This window comes from Thermobia domestica, chromosome 3 (genome assembly GCF_964235325.1).
Source record: "Thermobia domestica chromosome 3, izTheDome1.hap1.1, whole genome shotgun sequence".
In the NCBI taxonomy this organism is placed as follows: domain Eukaryota; kingdom Metazoa; phylum Arthropoda; class Insecta; order Zygentoma; family Lepismatidae; genus Thermobia; species Thermobia domestica.
In genome coordinates, this window is record NC_137456.1 from 15684596 (window position 1) to 15707565 (window position 22970).

The window sequence follows — 22970 nt, forward strand, 5'->3', positions numbered from 1 at the left end:
AGACTCGTGCTGGTATCTTCTTGGAGACGTCGAGCAACGTTGTCACAAGCAGCTTAATAGACTCGTGCTGGTATCTTCTTGGAGACGTCGAGCAACGTTGTCACAAGCAGCTTGACAGACTCGTGCTGGTATCTTCTTGGAGACGTCGAACAACGTTGTCACAAGCAGCTTCACAGACTCGTGCTGGTATCTTCTTGGAGACGTCGAACAACGTTGTCACAAGCAGCTTCACAGACTCGTGCTGGTATCTTCTTGGAGACGTCGAGCAACGTTGTCACAAGCAGCTTGACAGACTCGTGCTGGTATCTTCTTGGAGACGTCGAGCAACGTTGTCACAAGCAGCTTGACAGACTCGTGCTGGTATCTTCTTGGAGACGTCGAGCAACGTTGTCACAAGCAGCTTGACAGACTCGTGCTGGTATCTTCTTGGAGACGTCGAACAACGTTGTCACAAGCAGCTTGACAGACTCGTGCTGGTATCTTCTTGGAGACGTCGAACAACGTTGTCACAAGCAGCTTGACAGACTCGTGCTGGTATCTTCTTGGAGACGTCGAGCAACGTTGTCACAAGCAGCTTAATAGACTCGTGCTGGTATCTTCTTGGAGACGTCGAGCAACGTTGTCACAAGCAGCTTCACAGACTCGTGCTGGTATCTTCTTGGAGACGTCGAACAACGTTGTCACAAGCAGCTTCACAGACTCGTGCTGGTATCTTCTTGGAGACGTCGAGCAACGTTGTCACAAGCAGCTTCACAGACTCGTGCTGGTATCTTCTTGGAGACGTCGAGCAACGTTGTCACAAGCAGCTTGACAGACTCGTGCTGGTATCTTCTTGGAGACGTCGAGCAACGTTGTCACAAGCAGCTTCACAGACTCGTGCTGGTATCTTCTTGGAGACGTCGAGCAACGTTGTCACAAGCAGCTTGACAGACTCGTGCTGGTATCTTCTTGGAGACGTCGAACAACGTTGTCACAAGCAGCTTGACAGACTCGTGCTGGTATCTTCTTGGAGACGTCGAGCAACGTTGTCACAAGCAGCTTAATAGACTCGTGCTGGTATCTTCTTGGAGACGTCGAGCAACGTTGTCACAAGCAGCTTGACAGACTCGTGCTGGTATCTTCTTGGAGACGTCGAGCAACGTTGTCACAAGCAGCTTGACAGACTCGTGCTGGTATCTTCTTGGAGACGTCGAGCAACGTTGTCACAAGCAGCTTGACGGACTCATGCTGGTATCTTCTTGGAGACGTCGAGCACCGTTGTCACAAGAAGCTTGACAGACTCATGCTGGTATCTTCTGAAACTGTTTTGTAATAGCTTCTCGTAGTCCGGCCAAATTGCGTTATGTAATGTTGATACACTTTGTCCTTTAAAACACACTATAAGAAAAAATTAGGTTGTGTAAAATCGGGAGATCGAGCTGGCCACTCCACATATCCAAGTCGATCCATTCAGCGGTTCAGAAATGTTTCGTTCAACCACTCTCGCATTGGTATGACATAGTGTGACGATGCTCCATCTTGCGTCATTCCTACTCTCAGGCTACAGTGTTGTCATATCGAAACGTTTTGTCCAAAATTACAAATACTATTCAAACATCATACACAATTATGGGCCACCCTGCATAAGACATGAACCTACAGCTGAACATGGGATTCGAACCACATGAGCTCCCACCGGGAAGCGAATCCGAATCTCCCACACAACACGAATGCATCAAGCCCGTAGTCCGTCCGTATTATGAGTTTAATATGGACAATTAAAAGTTTTCTTTCATTTTGTATTTTTTTTTTCTTCCGAAACTGAAGAAAATCTTCCCAGGATTGTAATATAATAGTAACAGTATATGCTTACAGCGTTAACTCTGTCATCATCATCATCAACAACACGTCACTAATTGTTTTCTGTATTTAATTTTGTCAAATCTACAAAACGAAAGTTCAGTTAATATTCTGATAAAGAGATTTTAGGGAGGTTAGAAAATCAATCCGAAGAGAGGTGGACACAAAATATGGACTCTGAAATAATTATTCTCCTGAAAGACTTTTCTACCTAGATACATTGCCACACGAAGAACAGCGGGAACGTATGAGTGGACATTCTTTGAATGTCTGATTACTCCCATCTTTAAATTGAAAATAAACAGGATGTAGGAAGTATTGAAAGTACAAAAACTTGTCATAATATCCAACTCATAAAGGAAGTTCGTATATTTACTACGAAATAAATTGTTCAACAAAGTATCTTTACACACCTTTCCTATTTCAATCTATATATTAAAATGTTTGTATGTTTGTGGTCAAGAAAAGTTTATATGTTTGTGGCCAACTATTTTGACAATGATATCTCGGAAACCACAAGCTCTAGAAAGTTGCCGTTTTCACAGATCCATTGCAAATTGTGTGTAGATTGTTCAGTTCTAATTGATTTTTTTAAAAAACGACCGTTATTTCTTTATTACATTTTTTTAGGGGGGTACAGTGGAAGTATTGAAATCTTAAAAAGTAAAACATTATATCCTACAAGTTATACATTTCAACATCACACATTTGTATACGAGGTTAATATATCTCTCCGGCGTTTGTTTCATGGCCAAATGGTAACGAAAAACGAAGGATAACCATTTCTCCAGTCTAAAATGAATCTTTTTGTTTGGAGTGTTTTGCCCAATGAACACCGTATATTACTAATATTATAATTAACTGTGTGTAATGTATTTGCTTATTACTGTATGCAAGAAGAAAATACTGATCATACATGAATTAGAAACTCCAACAGGAAGTAGGCTCAAATCTTGCAAACAGTGCAAAATATTGAAATAATAATCGAAAAAAAGTCCCCTTTATGATACTCCTTGCCGATTTTTATCAAGACGTCCTTCACTTGTCTGTAAAGGGACATGTACAGATGTTGTGAGGAATGACATGGAGATTCATGCTCATATGTGAATGATGCGCTGTGTAGAGCGCGCAGGTTCCGCAAGTAGGATAATATAATTCTTAGATATCAGGAAATGTCTGGTCAGTAAAGTCTCAAAATTGCACATAACTAAAAAAATTCCTGTAAAAGGTAAAAACATCTTGTCACTGCGATCTGGACGTTCTGCTTTGAAAGTGGAACACAAGCGTTCTTCCAGTTGAAAGTTTATTTTTTAACCGCGGTCGGGAGAGAGGTAACGAACTCTAGATCAAAAAATGAAGCACCAATAACGATAGGCTTGATTTATTGCGGATCGACGGGGAAGTCAGTGGCGAAGGCTATTTGTCCCCGTCGCAAAATGGTTCATGGCCATCACATACTACTCATGATACAAAACAATCTAAATAAGGTTTATAACTAAATCGAATATTGAATCGGGGAGTACCTTATTATGATTACTGCGGATGGCAAATGGTACCAACGTAACAACCAAGCTCGGGAATCGAACTTGGAATCCGTCGAGCGCCCATGTGTTGACAGCTTCGCCAATAATAACCAGAATACATACAAAGCTATCCCCACACAAACGCTGATATTACGCAAATTGTGATGCGATTCAAACAAAACGAAGTTTGTTACAACCTCACCACAAACAACCGTAATAAACCACAATATTACGAGTTATATTGAAACCAATATACTTCAGCAATTCGATTTTATTATGAAGAAACTTACGCTAAGCGGATTATGCACATAAGAAACAACGAAGGAATCACTAAATCCAACGCATCTGCACTTCAATTAACTATATTGAACAAGTTTATAACAACTACATACTTACTTTGTTGTTGTAGGTAAACAAAGAGTTTAAAGAACAAATGAATGAAAAAAATAACTGAAGAATTTAACAAGCACAACGCAGGTCTAGTTTCTATTTCTCCATTTTGCACAATGCTGTGTCATTCTTCTCACTTCTCAGACGAAGCCCCGCCCACGGGTCTAGAACCCAGGCGTAAAATGTAACTTCGGAACCCTCAATTCATGCAATTTTTTACTCATTTCGTCTACACTTATATTCTCATTGGCTGGAGCATTATCATGACATACAAATAGAGTGTATGAGAGTATGTTATCTCTACGGTTCCCACAGATGAGGTTCAAACGTGAATAAAGTCCATTGTAACGTAAAATGAAAGACAACGCAGAAATGAAACGAAATGCATTTCTTTAAGTCCATTACACAGGAGCGTCATTTCAGATTTTGCTTGGGGGGGAGGGGGCAAGACCCCTTGATATAAGTAAAATTTCGCGTTTTTCACTGATTTACTACTATTCTATTGATAAAATCTATATATACCTCAAACTCAGGGGGGGAGTAAATGCCTTTCCTTGCTCTCCCTACGCCCCTGCCATTACACAAAATAAAATGAATGTCCTCAAAAATTGGTTGATAATAAAGATCACTATAAGCTCATAAATAAATTTTCCTATGCTGGTATTAACCATGTAGTTATTCCAAAACACTTACATTTTGTGTATAAGTAGACACATACAAGGTTCCACCCGAAAGTCTTTAGACAATTGTACTAAAACACAGATAAGTTTTGACGTAACTTACTATTATTCTTCAAAATACATTCCTCTTTGATTGAAGCATTTGTTCGATCAGGCACGTTCCTCATGGCCTGAAGAAAAGCAGTTTTTGGGATGCTCCTTTGTTACGACGTTCTGAATGTTTTCCACCGATCGAAAATAGCGTTCTTTTAAGGCAAATTGCAATTTTGAGAAGAGGAAGTAATTGACAGGTGTTAAGATCTGGCGAGTAGAGCGGGAGCGGATGCAGAGTAGAAACGTTCTTTAGCAGAAACCTCTCATCCATTAACGGTAATAACAAGGCGAAAACTCTTCATTTGCAAACCACGTCACCGTGTTCACAGGCTAATGAACGAAAACGGTTGAAACCTGTCACGTGTTACAAGAAGTATTTGGCTACGTAGCTCGGGTGTCAACCGTTCTATAGCACGCACAGTAAGGTTTTAAAGCAGGTCGTCTCAATACTTTTGGCTCGCCGTGGCAAAGGAGTTTTGCAGCATTCCTAAAGCTGTTTTCTACAAGCGATGTAAAAGTCGAAGAGTGCATCGATCAGGTGCAAATAAGTGCATCGATCAAGGAGGAATCTATTTTTAAGACTAAAAATATATCCATATTTTATTATAGTTGTCTGAAGACCTTTAGAAGTAGATAGTTGTAGAGGACCGTGCGTTTTATATTTCTCTAAATAGTCACCATTGACGTTAAAGCATTTTTCATACCGCTGCACTAGCTTGATGAACACTTGGTCATAGAACCTCATATCCTGCATATGGAAGAATCGCCGGTTTTTCACTTCTTCGTTACTACGTTCAACTACTTCTTCAAGGCAAGGAATAGATGAAAATTACTGGATGCAACATCCAGAATGTTAGGTAAATACCCAATGAGTTCCTCACGGGTACAAGTTTTGTACACGTTTCAAAGTTGTTCCACATGTATGACGTCTCGGGTTGTCGTTAAAGAGAATGACGATTGACGAGAACATACCAAGTCGCTAAATGGAATAACATGAATACCTGTTTCCTGTTTCATACGCTAGTAAAAATAGGGAGATGTTCAAAAATCTGGTTTCATTCCTTATTTGTATTTTTATCAACTGAACAGATCACAAACATCCCAGCAAACAGAAGTGCCATTCATATAATTTCTTGCAGTTAATTCAGTGATGTCCCAAAGTTGCAAGTGATGTACGTAGACCTTACAATAGTACTGAGATTCTCTTACACTGAGGGATAGGTCTCTTGGCATTAGCTGAAGATACTTGGACCGTCCGGGCCGCATTCCTTTGTAAGGGTGTTTTTTCTTGGTAAGCCATCTGACACATTCACTGGACCCCCATTCTCGGTTTGTATTTCCTAACGGGCCCTTGTTGGATGCAATGGTCACTATAGGATGAACACGTTTTTCCTTAGATCCAACCATTGTCTCTATGTCGCAATCTTGTTGTAGATGACCTTAAAAGGCCCATAATACAGAGGCTGATCTATTTCCATTTGAACAACTTGCATGCAGCGACACCTGTTAAAACCGGGTTTCACAGACCGACAAAACTATACGCACACGTGTTATCAGTTTCTCAGTTGCTGTATAGCAGACAAAGTGTTGTAGTGGACAAACTGTCTCCGAAGAAAATCGCTTTTGGAAAGAGTACATCATTGCTCTTTTCTATACAAACTCTAGCATTTCTAGGATAGTAAAAAGAGTGTCGGAACAATGGCTTTGGTAGGACAGGCCATTGTTAGTGTTGTAATTAAACGTTATGCACTCCTCCACATCTCATATCCAAAGAGAATACCAGTGAAACTTACAAAATTTACATTTAAAAAACTGGATATTACGGCCTGTGAGAATCCATTACCACAACGTGTTATGACCAAACGACTACATGTAATCCAGGCAACAATCCATTACCACAGCGTATTATGTCCAAACGACTACATGTAACCCAGGCAACAATCCAGTACCACAGCGTGTTATGGCCAAAAACGAATATACGTGGCCCAGAAAATTATCCATTACCACAAACGTTGTCGGTATTGTTTTGAAACACCCTGTGTATATACAGGGCTACTACAAGTGATTCATTCGTTTGAAAAGTATTACAAGTACAAACATGAGAGATATATGAAAATAACCACAGATTCATCAAATTTGTATTGTGTATTCCAAGTGGCACCACAATCATTAGTCGAGCTCAGGGAACGCATCGATGCAGCAGTGCAGACCATTGACAGGACGACGCTAGAAAATGATGGAACGAGGTCGACTACCGCTTGGAATTCTATCGTGTGACCAAGCAGCACATATAGAACATTTGTAGAAAGTGCAGAAAACTTGGTGAGCTTGCGGTTATATTCATATCTCTCATGTTTATACTTTTAATACGAGGGTAAGTCAAAAATTACCCGCAATGTAGCTATAATTTTTCTTACATTGTTCATAGTAACCTGTGTCCTCGTTTATTTTATTGTTATGCTGTTGTGGTCATACTACGAAAGTTTGATTCTAATCCCTTCATTTGTCTACCTTTTGTTGCCGATAGATCATGGCCGCTCCATTAGAAGTTTGCACCAAACAGGAACATCGAGCTGTGATCTAATTTTTGTGGTCTGGAAGGTGTATCAGGGGCCGCAATCCATTAAGGTTAGTGTAAAGGGACAGTTTTTTCCGATAGATGTCTCTACAGTCTTCGTATCTTTCCCATATAATTTTAACCTTTCACGAAAATTTACAATTTCTTTCACAAATTTCAACGTAGAGACTGCAAATTTTTAGAGAAGGAAATTCATAACCTATTACAGGAAACAATCCGTGCCGATTTTTTATTTAGAATTTTCTTCATTGTTAAAACATTTCCATTGTTAAAGCTTTGGATATTCATTTCAACTATCACGCCATTTCAACAATGAAGAAAATTCTAAATAAAAAAATCGGCACAGACTATTGCCTTCGATAAATTATGAAGTTACTTTTCTAAAAAATTGAAGTCTGTAGGTTGAAACTTGTAACAGAAATCGTGAATTTTCGTGAAAGGTGAAAAATACATGGAAGAGATACGAAGATTGTACTGCCATCTATCGACAAAACTTGTCCCTTTAAACCAACCTTAAAGACTTTCGACACAATAGAGGTACAGTGTCTTGCCGCAACGGAGTGTCTACGAATGGATTGAAAAATTTGTGGCTATAGATGGTCGTCCGGTTCCTTCCTCGTGCGTAACACTTGTGCGACCATTTTTAAATTTTTCAGCCTAATGGTAGATGATTTCATGATCTATCTGCAACAAAAGGAAGACAAAAGGAGGAATTACGATTAAACTTCCATAGCATGACCACAACAGCATAACAATAAAATAAGCAAGGACAGAGGTCAACATAAGCAATATAAGAGAAGTTATAGCTACATTGCGGGTAATTTTTGACTTACTTTTGAAAATATAGCCTTTTGAAAACGAATGGATCATTTATAGTAGCCTTATTTTGAAAGTGAGAATATGAAAAAGTTGAATTCAATAGGGCAATATCAAGTTGGTTCATAATTTCTATTTACAAATATTATTACACAGCAAGTACTTCTTGAGTAATTAAATGTTTAAAGTTAAAAAGAAGTGTGTTGACGTATATCACAAAATCATTACTGCGCTGAATGATACGCATTTGAAGATCGTTAACTGAATGTAGATTCACGATCGTCGATTCAAGTGTTTGTTATTTGCTGTCTTACATACAAGTAATACCACAGATTTTTCACTGCCTACAAATTACGTAATCTTACTTCCGATCTTACCCTACCATTTTTATTATGCAGGATGGACAAAGAATTTCATACTTCAAGTCTTTTAAGTAGCAACAAATTTTCTTCAGATGCCTCGAGGAAGATGTGAGGAACTCCTCAAGACCGTTCGCAGATTTTAAGTCTTTTGGATGTCGTAAAGTATGAGAATTTTTATTTACTGTAATATATATGCATCCTATTGCATCAATTAGTAACTACCCTGTACAATTACTATTAGTGTACTGTACGTTTTCATTTTTATTTACTTATACAGATTTCTGGGTACTGCCGCTATCCGTGGCTTAAAGCCCGTCACGTATGAGGGATACTATCCGGAAACAGAAGTAGAATGGGAAAGGAAGGAAACGGCCTGATACCTGTATGTTAGGGACCAGCCCGACATTTGCCTGGTAGAAATGAAGAAAATTCAGGAAAGCCCTCACTCAGGACGACTGACATGAAAAAGCTGTTACATCTCTTCGACCGAGGGCATCGTTTATTTATTTATTTTTTTTTTTTTTCGTATTCTCTTCTGGTAAGAAACTATTAATTTTTTGAAGTTCCTCTTCATTCAAATATTTTGTTGAACATACGAGGGTCGTTCAATTTATAACTGATTTTTTTTCCCTGGGTGATACTGCGCGCGGCTTGGCGTCCGTATCTTATACTATGATAGGGTAGTCCTGACACTTTTGTACGACAACGGGCAGTTGAGGAGATGGAGTCTCAGAAAGCAGTAATGAACGATAGCTACACGTTTGATACGAGAAGATTAACTGCGCAATATGGCGAAGAAACTCTCTCTCAGTCACAAGTGTAAGAGTGACGTCCAAAATTCAAGGCACGAAGAGAATCTTTCCTCAACGTGGACTGTACTCCACGCCGAGCTATTGCAGTCAACGAAACCAACATTCGTCGGATGGAGCAGCTCATTCTGAGTAATCGACGCATTGGTGTGAGAGAGTTGAGTGCCAAAACAAACATCAGTGTGGGAAGTGTGGGAACGATCATCCACGAACACCTACACTTCCGGAAAAGCGCACAGCCAGACGGGTCCCAAAAATTCTAACGTTCGACCAAAGCAGTAGTAGACCAGAAACAGGGAAAACATCTGCAGCGATTTCGGAGAGAAGGCGAAAGCTTCTTTGCAAAGATAAACACCTGTGATGACAGTTGAGTGAATTATTATACTCCGGAGTCAAAATTCTCCAGCATGGAGTGGAGGCATCCAGGCTCGCCGCCGCCGAAAAAACTCAAGGCACAAGCGTCCGCTGGCAAAGTAATGCTGACGGTATTCTGAGATAAAAACGGGATGATATGTATTTATTTCCTGCATGTGGAGCCACAATCAATGCAACGTACTACAGCAACCTACTCCGGACGGAAGTCAAAGAGGCTTTGAGAAGAAAACGGCCACAGGCGGTTAAGGATTATGTCATCATCCTGCATGACAACGCGCGTCCTCATACGGCCACGACAATGGTTACAGCTATCACAAAACTTGGTTGGAAGATCCTAGACCCCCCCTCCCCCCGTACAGCCCCAATCTGCCGCTTTACGACTTCCATCTTTTTGGTCCCCTCAAAGAGCACTTCGGAGGACCAAAAGTCCACACCGACGACGAAGCCAAAACGTGTGTACTGAAATGGCTGAGAAATCGTCCCAAAGAATTCTATCCCGCAGGGACAAGTGTGTGTGTGTACATGAGGAGTATCTCGAAAAAGAACAATAATTGTTTCGTAGGTTGTCTTCTCTCTCTCTCTCTCTCTCTCTCTCTCTCTCTCTCTCTATATATATATATATATATATATATATATATATATATATATATATATATATAAATCCGGCTATAACTTGAACGTCCCTCGTATATATATACACACACATTAGTCACACCTCATGCAGTTTACAGTAAATATGAAATTATTTTTTTTACAATAACACCCCCGGGCCGGATTTAGGGGGGTGCAAAGGTGCACGTGCACTCCCCCCCTTCGTTGTAAATATACACTACCTAAAGTGAGAAGCTAGCAGTGAGTTTTGCAAAATGAATAGTTTAAGTCAATTTTCTGAAGGTTGAAGGAAAAGAATTCATCGAGAGCAGACACACAGCATTTCTAAAGGAATTCCTCATTCACATCACACACGCCTAAAGGCATTTAAAAAACTCAAATTTAATTCAAATGCACTGGTAGTTATTGGTCCCCCCCCCCTTCAGAGAATCCTGGATCCGGTCCTGAACACCCCGTTAGATACAAATGTAAATATACGCTATAAGCTATACAGTGGAGATATAGGAGACAAGAATCTGTAACTTAACGTGGGATCCAAACCACTGTACCATTATCAATACAAGATCCATTAACTCACATTCAGCAGCTAAAAGTTGTGTAGCTAAAGTTAGAAATCATTTTACATTTTTAGGAAAGCAATCTAGAATCATTTTTAGGTTCTTTTGGCAAAACAAATCAACAGTTAGAATAGATGGATGTTTATTTCCATTGTGTAGAATACATTTTACGCTTGTCTTACACAAATTATAATCTCCTATTCTTGAAAGGATGGAACACGTTCATTAAACTAGATAAATTATGATGTTATGAAAGTATTGGATATGTAACAAACATCGCAAAAGTCCTACCATAAATCATTTATGTTTACACATACATATACCCTCATATTGGTGGGAAAAATATAGTTTCGTGACTTTATAAATACTGGGATTTAGTAGGCAGTGCTATAGAACATTTTTTTAAAAATGATTATACAAAATAATCTGAATAAAAATAAGAATAATGGTTGCATAACGAATCTAATTAATTAATCTAAGTATAAACGAAACAATTACATATAAGTCAGTACTCGAATAAAATGCTAAAAGAAACATACAAATACAACAAGAATATGTAAATTGCTAACAGATATACAAAACGTCATATAGTTATCATACTATGTGTTGATACTTATATTTTTTTATTTATATTTTATAATTAATGTCCTGGTACTTGCTTCCCAGAGACAGGACCATATTGAAATGAAATGAAATCTTACGTCCCACGATTATGCCGGCTAGGCTAAAGGAGAAGGTGATGATGAGAAATGAATGAAATGGTGGAATGAAGAAACTGAGAGGAAACGGGAGAACCCCGCGAAAACCCACATACACGGTGTTTGTCCACCATAAAGTTTACTTGGCGCGAGCTGGAATCGAACCAAGGACCCCATGCACCAGAGGTGAACACTACCACTGAACCACTGCATTATATTGAATTGAACGCTGGAAGTACAAAGATCAATGATGGAAGCCCAATGATCGCTGGAAGTAGATGCTTTGATGTGTGTATATATATATATACTTATGCTTTTTGGAAAGTTTTTGATACTGTATTTTTAAGCTTAAAATGTCCAAATTCCTGATAAATCTTGTCGTTGTACTGAAAAATATGAAATGTTGATTGCTGCTGTTTTCTGTCCAGTTTTGGAAAATCCATCTGTTTTATTTTTCTACAACACAACGTCACTAGATGTTTTCATGTTTTGCTCACAACAATAGCAACTTGCATCCTCCAGACGCAAGAAAAAATGATATGGGAAACCAGCAATTTTATTAAATAAAACCGGAAGTAATAACTTGATCGTCAAAGTTGACATGACTAAGTTAGCAACACAGTTTCTTCAGATTTCTCAAAGCACATCGCAAATAAACAAATTTTGACTCTTAGTAGTGCGTTGATATGCACACCTTAGTTGCTTTACTAATCAGTTACTAACTATATATATTCAGTGAATACTGTATTAATTTTGTCTGAGTTGGCCTGCTGTAAACCACAGTAAATGGACAGCACCAACATGTTTATACATACACACATGAAGTTCAACTTAGAACGTTAAAGACTCAGGACCATGATATTTGATGACGTGAGATCGCAAATAATGTGGTGTAAGCACACCTACACCACAGATTACGCACTGTAAAGCTGCTCTACCAATGTGATACTCTAAATGGCTTTCGAATATTTTATCATTTGAAATTAATTTTCCGCAGATACGACATTTGAGAGAATTCCCTTCTTTCACCCTCCATGAGTTTAACCTCTCACTGCAAGTGCAATGTACCTCTCGTCGGTACGGTGACTTGCTGTCAAAAAGCGTTTTCCGACACAGTCTGCACTTTTGATAGCTGTAGTAAGTATTTTTATGATAATCAAAGTGAATCTTCGAATGTACCAACTTCAGCGATGGTTTTAAAGCTTGCGTTACAGCTTCTGCAATTAAAGTTGTTGGCCTCTTCACGAACTATTTCCTCCAATTTTTCAAATGTTTTCTGAAACGAGTTTGCAGTTTTCTTAGTTTTACAGTCGTCAAAACAAGTCAGATCAAAATTGCTTTTATCACTCCGACTACCCTCATTGTATTTTAAACTTATACTATCAGATGTGTCACAAGATGTTTCAGAAGATTTCATTATGACATTACTAATTTGACTAGGAAGCGTGTCTAGTGCTTGCGTATTAACTACGTTTCTTTCGACATATTTACATTCTGGAGTGTTTGTGAAACAGTCTTTATTAGAAAACTCTTCGGAAAGAACACTATTTGTACTATCTTGTGAACGACCGCTGACACTTTTGGAGTAAGCACTGCATTTGTCCGCTGCCCACGGATTAACGCCATCTTTTAGGAAACTTCTCACGGATAAATTAGTAGGAATTTTATTTGGATTTGATGGAGGTTCAGACTTATCTCTCATAGAATTTAAAAGTCTTGATAATATTGGGTATTCAAACTCGGGATTCTCAGAGAACGATTCTTCCCGTTCTAAACCTAAAAGTCTTGATAATATTGGGTATTCAAACTCACGATGCTCAGAGAAAGATTCGTCCCGTTCTAAAGCTTCTTTTATACACTGCGCGATTTTGCTATCATATTCCCTGAAAATTCCGGTTGATGCAGTTCTTGATCCTAAATCTCCAGCAACATAATCACTTGAGCACCTGAAAAAAGCCAAAACATGAAATACGAAAACATAATATTATTCTCTCCGTCTCCATTAAAGTAAATATTATGTTTGTCGCTAACAACAATACACGAATTCACCTATATCTATAGGGTGGGCACAAAGTCCCGTCACCTCCTTCTTAAGTAAAATAATCCGAGTGATTGTCTTCTGCTCAAAGGAAAATCCCCATTTTTATGGGGAGACTGAGAATTACCCTCCCCATGTTGTGATATGGGTTGGCGTGGACAGCGAACAAATTTACGGCCCATTTTTTTTTTTTTTTTTTTTTTTTTTATGGGACTTCTTAACCAATGTTGATATCTTGACATGATAAGAAACTGATTAGTTCCCATTTTGGAAACCCGAGGGGTCAAGAGGGCATGTTAATTTCAGCAAGATGGAGCACCTCATCATTTTGCCACTCCGGTTCGCGAATATGTCAATGAGGCATTTCTAGAACGCTGGATTGGCCGCTGATCGCCTTCATTAACCGCTGCACTTGACTGGCCACCGCGAAACCAGAACTTAACAACCTGTCATAATTTGCTTTGGAGATTCGTGCAAGAATATTGTTACAACACAACGTTATGCTACGATTGATGAATTGAAACAAGCTGTGAGACTTGCTTCCATACAGGTTACTCCAGCAATGCAGAAAAAAATGTCTCACAGAATCTGTCGACATATTATTTTGTTTTCGGAGCATGATGGAGCCCATGCTGAAGTGTTAGACATTTAAGCAACAGGTATCTATTACACATAAAACAATCAATAGTGTTTATCTCTATTGAAGTTACCTAGTCTGAATATTTAGTACTTCAAGGGAGGGTGACTGGACTTTGTGCACACCCTGTATCTTTGTGCTATCAAATATAACCGATAACCGCGAAATTACTACTACGCCACAATATCTTCATGTAGGAACGATTAAAATTTCTGAATCAATAAACATATTAATTATTCGGAATAACAAACTTTCTTTGTCAAGGGAGTATAGTTTATCCTCGGGGATAGGTTTCAGGATTGTATTTGGATTGAATAATGGTTTCCAACCTTTCTGACCGACGAGATATTTCCCTGAATACCCACGATATCACGGCACCTTATTTACTTTTGATTAATAATAATAATATTTTTTTCTGTACACTGGATAGTGATTTAATGTTTTTATTCTCAAAAGAGCCATGGAAATGCCTCTTTATAGGCTTTTAGTCTCTCTATATAAAAAGTCCTGACTGACTAAAGCAAACGCCAAAAATATAGGCGGGTTGCGCGTGCACCTTACAGCTCGCTGTTGTCAACTTTCCCTTGTCATGTGCCACCTCCTTCCCCTCCTGATGTAGGAGTAATCAGACGACAGCCGTTTATCTAGCCACAGCTCAAAGCCTGCGTTCTGCTGTAATCAATCTTCAACACGCGTGCGAAACATGAAACCTTGACAGTGACTGAGCAAGACAAATGTAAATGTGGCAAATGCGTAGATTGCTAGTTGGCTGTTGCTCTCTCCACCCACTTTTTGTTGCGCGCGCAACCCGCCTATATTTTTGGCGTTTGCTTTAATTGATCAACGCCCAGGCCAAACCGCTTCATCTACAAACTTGCAATTTGGAAAGACCATAAGGTTTGTGATATAAGGTCCCACTAAGGAAGGATTTTTCGAAATTCCACGGGGACGGTGCTAATTATTATCTTAAAATGTCCATTTCTCGGAATCTCTAAATGTTAGAGACATGAAATTTAGTATATGGACTTTTCATTTGAAATAATTAAGCACATCTTTCAGCGTTTCTTGATAATTGACCTACAAGGGAAGAAAACGGAGTGAGAATTACAGTTACAATACGATGTCTGTATCTCGGAATTTTAGAATGCTAACATTAATATGGAATGGTTGAAATCGGGCCTCACTGTACAGACAGAATTGAAACGATATATAGTACACGTAGGTGTTCGATGTGAATAAGGATACAGTTTGGAAATGTCGAGTAAAGACATGATAGAGAAATATAGTAAATTGAAAGAAGCTTTTGATCAGTTAAGCAGATTCAGAGTTCTGCCTATTAATTGTGAGTGCCAGAGAAGCAATCCCGAGAAAGGAAAGAAACACTATTAGTAAACAAATTTTGACGACGATATCGATGATTGGATTGAGTTGTTCTATCGAAATCACGAATGCACATCTCGATGGTTAGTTATTTCTGTACTGTAGGGATTTTAATGTGGAGGTGTATAGTAAGGGAAATTTTTGAATCAAGCCCGAACAGATGGTCTTATGATAAGTCTGGAAAAGGATGTCCTAGACAATTAGAGACATGGAATTCGGTATTTGGACTTCTCATTTAAAATAATTACACACATATTTCGCCGTTTTTGGCTATTTTCGCTAGAATTATTTGGTCTAGGAATTAATTCGTGCGGTTGGACAAGAGATGGCGCAACGAACGGAGCGTCCCACAGTTCCGTGTATCCACACATGTGTTGCAAACCCCTGTCATCGCGTATCGTTCGTAGTATAGGGCAGTGGATTAAAGCGTCAACAACACCAGTTTGTAGTTAAGTGAACATGGCGCAATTTGTGCCTGATAAAGTGTTTTTGCGGGGTGTCCTGCTGCATTACTTTAACATGCAGAAAAGTGCGACTGAAAGTCATCGTATTTTGGTGGAAGTGTATGGTGACCATGCTCTAGCTGAGCGAACGTGTCAGAAGTGGTTTGCACGGTTTAGAAGTGGTGATTTCGGCTTGGCAGACCAAGAGCGAGCTGGACAGCCAAAAAAATTCAAGACGAAGAATTGACAGCATTGCTCGAGCAGGATTCGTGTCAAACGCAGGAACAACTTGCAGCAACATTAGGCGTTGATCAAACAACAGTCTCCAAACGCTTGAAAGCCATGGGAATGATTCAAAAGATGTCACATTGGGTTCCACATGAATTGAAAGACAGAGACGTTGAAAGACGAAAAACCATTTGCGAATTGCTGCTTCAACGATAGAGCAGAAAGGGGTTTCTGCATCGAATTATTACGGGTGATGAGAAGTGGATCCATTACGAGAACCCTAAACGAAAAAAGGCCTAGGTGAACCAGGTCCATCACAACCAAAACGAGATATTCACTGTGCAAAGGTTATGCTGTGCATATGGTGGGATATGAAAGGTGTGGTGTACTATGAGCTGCTGCAACCGGGTGAAACTATGAATGGAGAACGTTATCGACGACAATTAATGCGTTTGAAGCAAGCTCTGGCCAGAACACGACCAGAATGGGAGAACAGACATGATAAACTTATTGTTCAACATAATAACGCTCGCCCACATGTCGCAAAACCGGTCAAAACCTATTTAGAAAATGTCAGATGGGAAGTTTTACCCCACCCGCCGTATTCACCAGACGTTGCTCCTTCGGACTACTACTTGTTCGATTGCATGAACACCGATTTGATTGGACAGCGGTTTACTTCTTCAGAAGATATCGAAACATGGGTCTCTGACTGGATCGCTTCCAAGGATGAGGACTTCTTTCGCCACGGAATCCGTACATTGCCTGACAGATGGGCGAAAGTTGTGGCTAGCGATGGACAATATTTTTGTTAAGGTATTTATGTATTTTGTGTTTGTACTACAGCTTCAATGTGTGCGTACCAACCGCACGAATTAATTCCTAGACCAAATAAAAAAAAAAAAAAGCGGGAAGGAAAAAGACTGGAGTTACAACTGTTATAATTGGGTGGCCGTAACTCGAAATTCGTAAAGATTGGAGATATGTTAATATGTTAAGGATATGAGAAGAGCAAAGCAATAGGCCAAACAAATCCGGGGGCGAACTATTATATAATAGGTATATTTTTGCTCTAATCAAGGTATATAATTTTTGTTATAGATGACACCGGCGTAGTGGTTTGAGGAAAGAACACCTGCAAGTAAAAGCACGCCCGACCATAATGACAGATCGTTGTGTGTTGTAATATTGGACAGGAACAGGATGAGAACAATGGCGTGGTATGAACAGGCACATAGAACGTTATGTCAGTGCAAATAATAAGACGGTAGTGCAGGCGGTTTGCAGGTCAGCGTAAAAGTCTCACTGACAAGGCTCACGCAGGATGGCTATCGGCATTCAGTTGTTGAACGCGTAAATGAATTTATTCAAGCGAAAAGAACGTTCACTGTCGATGAAATAGCCAGGAAGCTTAGCATTAGACATGCACGAATACATGCGATCATTCATGTTGTTCTGCAATATCAAAAAGTTCTGGTACCTCAACAGTTGTCTCCTGATCCCAAATAAACGAGGATGGCCATCTTTCTTCCTACAGAATCTGTTGTGTTACAAGCGGGAGGGCAAGAGGTTCCTCAGTTAAATTCTTACAGAAAATGAGAGTTTACTCCATCACAACACACCAGAGATGAAATAAGTACCCACGAAGACGAAATATTCCAGTTCACGGTTTAATGCGATTCTATCAGCGTGTAAAGTGTTCCTCACCGTCTTCTGAGACATGAGAGATGATCTCTTGTACATACTTGAAGAAAGAACTGTTCACACACAGCAGTACTGTGGAACTCTTAACACGTTTTGAAGACTGCAATCAAGCGAAAGCGACTTCGTATATTCACATCAGGTGCAATTCTCCTTTACAATAAGACCTGACCTTGTGAAACGTGAAATCTTATATTTTCTCTGCCTTGCTAATTTTAGAATCAATTCAAAGATAATCATCACTTGTGTTCTTCCACTGCTAGAAAGTGAAAAATTTCCATGCACCTCGGTCCGCAGCTAATCTCTTCGTTTTCACGTAACAATTTTACGATTTGATATAGACTATCAATTGTAACCTCCTTCATCCCTCCTTATTTCTTCTTCCACTGTACTATCTCTCACGTCCTTCTCAGTCAATGTCTGAACCAGCTTTCTTCCTCTTTCTATAATAAATACATCTAATATTGTTCTTCTCTCCCCTATTATTAATAGTGTTTCCTCACTGAATCCCCGTTCGAGCAGCTAGTTTTCTTCTTTTAGTTACTCATATTTCGAAAACCTTTATTTTTTTTTTCTTCTGTTTTTTCCCCCTTTCGCGTAGTGTTTACATTTCTTCCTCAAAGAACACAATACTCCACATGAATTATGAGCAATTTTCTTAACTCTTTTTATAAAGATCACACAACGCTTCCTTCGTCATGCATAGACCGCTTCGTTCTAATCACCATGTTTCTTGTCTTTCTAACGTTGATATTTCTTCCATACTTTTTGCAGCTTACTATTTTCAACAAACTTAAAAAGTTCGTTACTAAATTCTCTATGTCTGTGTGTCTGTCTGTCCGTCTACCTGTGTTATTTGCGATTTTTTCAATTTTGAACCGTGCATTTGATAGAGTTTCAAAAACTATCAGAGAAAGTGATTAAATTTTTCGCGTCACTCTTACCGTTCCCGAGATATTGGCCAAAAAATGGTCAATTTCTAGATATTTAACGAGCCGTAGCTTGGGAACCATAAATTGTAGAGAGATCATATTGGTGTTGATCAATACCTAAGAGGATGGTGAACATTTTAATACCAAATAGTAACCAGTGCCCAGTAATTAACTGTCAACTGGCACTGTTCCCCAGATATTGGCCAAAAAAAGTTCAAATTTCTAGATATTTAAGCAGCCATATCTCGAGAACTGTAAGTCATAGAGAGATAATATTTTACTAATTTTTGCGAGAGAGAGAAGGTGCGGATAAAAGGATTTACTTTTACATCTAGAAACAATGACAGTTTTCCTTCCCGCTCTATCTCTCCATTCTGGCAATGCTCATGGAGCATTCTCAACTGTTTTTTTTTTTTTTTTTTTTTTAACGTCTTATTAATTTTCTTTTTAGGCTCCGCAACAAGTGCCATAGATATTAAATAATGCCGATGAAAAGCAATTTCTATTCGCATTCCTCTGACATTTCTCCCTTACTGTGTCATTTACGTGTTGTTCATTTATGCTTCTTATGAGTCTTCCATCCTTCTATTCCAACCCAATCGAATCCAACAGTCTTTAGAACTCCCATCAACAAAATCTCAGTTCACCCCTCAAAAACCTTTTGTACAGTCAGTGACAAAAGTTTTTTTTTCCGTTTGGTAAAATTTATTTTGGAAAGAAAGGTGGTATGGCTGAAACGTACAACAGAGGTATGGCTGGAATGTATAGTAAATTAAATTCTTTGTAATTTACTCAAAACTGTACTCATATTACCCTTGCATTCTGAATGACGAAACTAAATTCATCAAACAAAAAATAACTTTTGTCGCTGACTGTCCAACAATATACATTTCTTTTCAATTTTCTACGAACTTCTCTCGCCGTTACTCTTAACAGGCCAATAACATCTCTTGTGCACTAATCCTTCCTAAAATCAAACGACTGTTCCTCAACCTTTTGTTCAGTATTCGACGCATATCTTTGGCTGCATGCAATATGGTACTAAACGTTCTGGAGATCATTTGGGTTCTGGGCTCGATTTTTTTAATCAAGTCATTGTAGTCAATGCTGCAGCTTGTGAGGAGAGGGTAACTGATTTCACATTTAAGCTCTCCCCGCCTCCCATTTAAGTTTACTTTAAGATATACCGCCTCCATATGATACGATATGAGCAAGGAATGATTTCACCACATAAAAATAAAAATAAAAAATCAAATTAAATTACCAGACAAGATGTCATCTTGTTTTTAAGTTACTCTGTTATCTTTCTTGAATTATAACAAAATAAAATATATATATATTTCGGCCATCTATTCAGAGTTTATATATAATCTTTTGTGTTTGTTATACCTAGTGTTCCCCCAATTACTACTGTATCCTATCTATAATTGATCACTTAATGTCTTTTGCCTGAACCATATTTGCCTACGACACTGTCTTACCTGTAATACTCTATCATTACAATTACACACTCCCTCTTCTCCCTTTGTATTTCTTCTATTTTCTCGTATTTCTCCATTACTTCTTCAATTACCCAAGCAGCGATGAATCCGTACACCGCTAAATAGATGCTTTTCTTTAATGATGAAAAACTACATCAAGAAATCCTACTTCACTACTTTTTTCTTTTCAGACGCTTACACAGAATTACGCAAGCACTTCTAATAACCCGAATAAAACATTCTATATCCTTCGTTTTTCAATTTTCGATTATCATCAAACATAACTTCACAAACTTTTACCAAATTTTATTTCTACTTTAAGATTTTCTAATTCTTCTACCTATAACAAGTTACGCATTTTCCATGTTCCTACCTTAAATCACTTTATTCTTCCTTCTCTTTCTTCCTCCAGGCACCTTTTCTTCACTGTTAATCTCTCTCTCTCGTCTAGCAGCCATTTCCAAGATATAATTATTAACTGTATACATGGTGTTTCAAAACAACACCCACAACTTTTGGGAGGTGAATCCTGACACCAACATACAGAAAGTATAGACCAACCTGGGTGTACAAATGCTTCTTTTCGGAGTTATAGGCCGCCGAAAACATGAAAAAAATAAATGAACCTTAAAGGTCCACAGCTCGAAAACTATGGGACCTACTGCAGTCGGATCAAGACTTTACTTAGGAACTCGTATGTGCCCTATCCAAATATCCATGTTTCAGAATCTTGCTGTGCTTCCGCAACATTTTTTATAGAGGTAGTTGATGAGTACTTCAAATTATATGCCCGTAGCCAAACCCCCTCTATACAAATTGTTGCGTGAGTACTTTAGGATTCTGAAACATTGATTTTTGGATAGCGCACATACATATTAGTTCTTAAGTGAAGTCTTGACCCGACTATGATAGGCCCCATAGTTTTGGAGCTATGGGCCTTTAAATTTCATTTTTTCATGTTTTCGGCAGCCAATAGCTCCGAAAGGAAGCATTCGTACATCCAGGTTGCTCTATATTGTTTCTCTTATTTTGGTGTCAGGAACCACCTCCCAAACGTTGTCCGTGTTGTTTTGAAACACCCTGTATAAAATATTCTCGTACCTTGAAACATTCAAAAAAACAAGAAAAAAATTTTACGTACAGTTTCGAGGCACTCTTTACCTCTTCCTCGATGCATCTTTAAAAAAAATTGCTGCCGCACAAAAGACACGATGTATGAAATTCTTTATGTGTCCATTCTATAGATTAAAAGTAATGGAATGAGTTTTAAACATGACAGAAAAAAATATCTTCTCTTCCGATATTGTGTGTGTGAGATGAAAACTCCTCCTCCTAGAGATCTGAAAGGGCAATAATTTTTCCCCTACAATTACATTTGACCTCCGAGAAAACATTGTACTTTTTTTTTAGGTAAACTAATGAAAATAGAGTAGTGGTTTGTCGTTGCTTTCCACTCCGCAGTATCCCAACCATTACAGGCACTGTGATCGTCCTTGACACTACTCTTAAAACTATCGTGTATAGCACCAAATTTTCGAATATCATTGTATTCTTCGTTAGTACTAATTTTTGTGGAAGGGCGTGATTATAAGAATGAAAGCAGAATATAGAACTTTATCACTCCTTACGATAATAAGGATTATACGTATATACCAATCATATAGGAAAGAATGGGATTAGTTAATCAAGTGACTATATACATTCTACCTTAATTCCTGTAACCACATCCTGTCTCAATACACTGGAATTTAAAATTTTGGGTATTTCTACATTTAGAGGACTTGACCTTAAATGAGTTATCGTGAAAATCATCATTATTGTATATCCGCTTAGTATAATGTAACTGAAAGAAACTACACTACACATATCATCAGGATTGGTTGGTTTAAACCTTGGTTTTAAAAAGCTGTTTTTCTTTTCCTTTTTTTTTTTTTTTTTTTTTTTTCAAAACAAAACAACTGGTTTAAACCAAAAAACGAAAAATGTTCGTAAAATCTTGTTAAACACACATTTGTGGGTTATCAGTTTCACTCCCGTATATTATTCGTATTATATTCAGACCTAAAATCCCCATTCATTACTCAAAGAGATTACACTACAAAAACAATTATATATATATCAGTTTATGAATGTTTCTTTTATGATTTTTTTTATAGTTTATTATTATTGTTATGCAACTGCAATCAAAGAAAATCTAATTTTTTTTGTTTTCGTTTTAATAATGTTTACTACTGATAAAATACATCGAAATGAAGTACTTTTTGGGGGAGGGTCACACAAACCCCACGAGAGGCATTTATTGAAATCAGAAGAATCTTTTGTACCTATTTATGTATAAATGGGTCAGAGCAAAAGTGGACTCAAATAATTCGTATCTTTATTCACTTTTCTTACTGATATAGAAATTAAGTCGTTATATTTCTTCAACTTGGACCAATAGAAGTTGTAGTGAACTAACTTGGACTAAATTAGTTCTTCTGTACTCTGCAGTGTTTTGAAATTGTCCATATATAATTCTGTATAATGGTTTCACTTCTGCAACTGTTTATCTTTTTGTCCTTCTGAAATTACTCTTGACAGTTATATTAACAATTATGTAAAGATTAGTATAACGTATTTTTATCAGGAATCCTTCGTAAGTAAGTCGGCAGACGTATCGCATTTGTAGCCAATTAGTCCCGGTTTCCAGTTCAAACGGAGGACAATTTCTTTCGGATGTAAGCAGGGTTTGAAAAAACCCGGGTTTTTTTGAAAAAGCCCAACCCACCTGGGCCCATATGGGTTTTTTCGGGTATTTT

General features: G+C 38.3%; 1 protein-coding gene across 5 annotated transcripts in view; it reads right to left on the reverse strand.

Annotated features, from left to right (window-relative positions):
- LOC145680189 (uncharacterized) overlaps positions 1–22970 on the reverse strand; it is an 85323-nt gene that overhangs the window by 30038 nt on the left and 32315 nt on the right. Inside the window, exon 4 of one of the 5 annotated variants that reach the window (XM_081750438.1) lies at positions 11849–13278. The exons of the other annotated variants lie outside the window; for them this stretch is intronic. Coding sequence (XP_081606564.1) covers positions 12489–13278 — 790 coding nt within the window. The 3' untranslated portion in view covers positions 11849–12488. Of the gene's footprint in view, positions 1–11848; positions 13279–22970 lie in introns of those variants that run through there. 5 annotated transcript variants of the gene reach the window in all.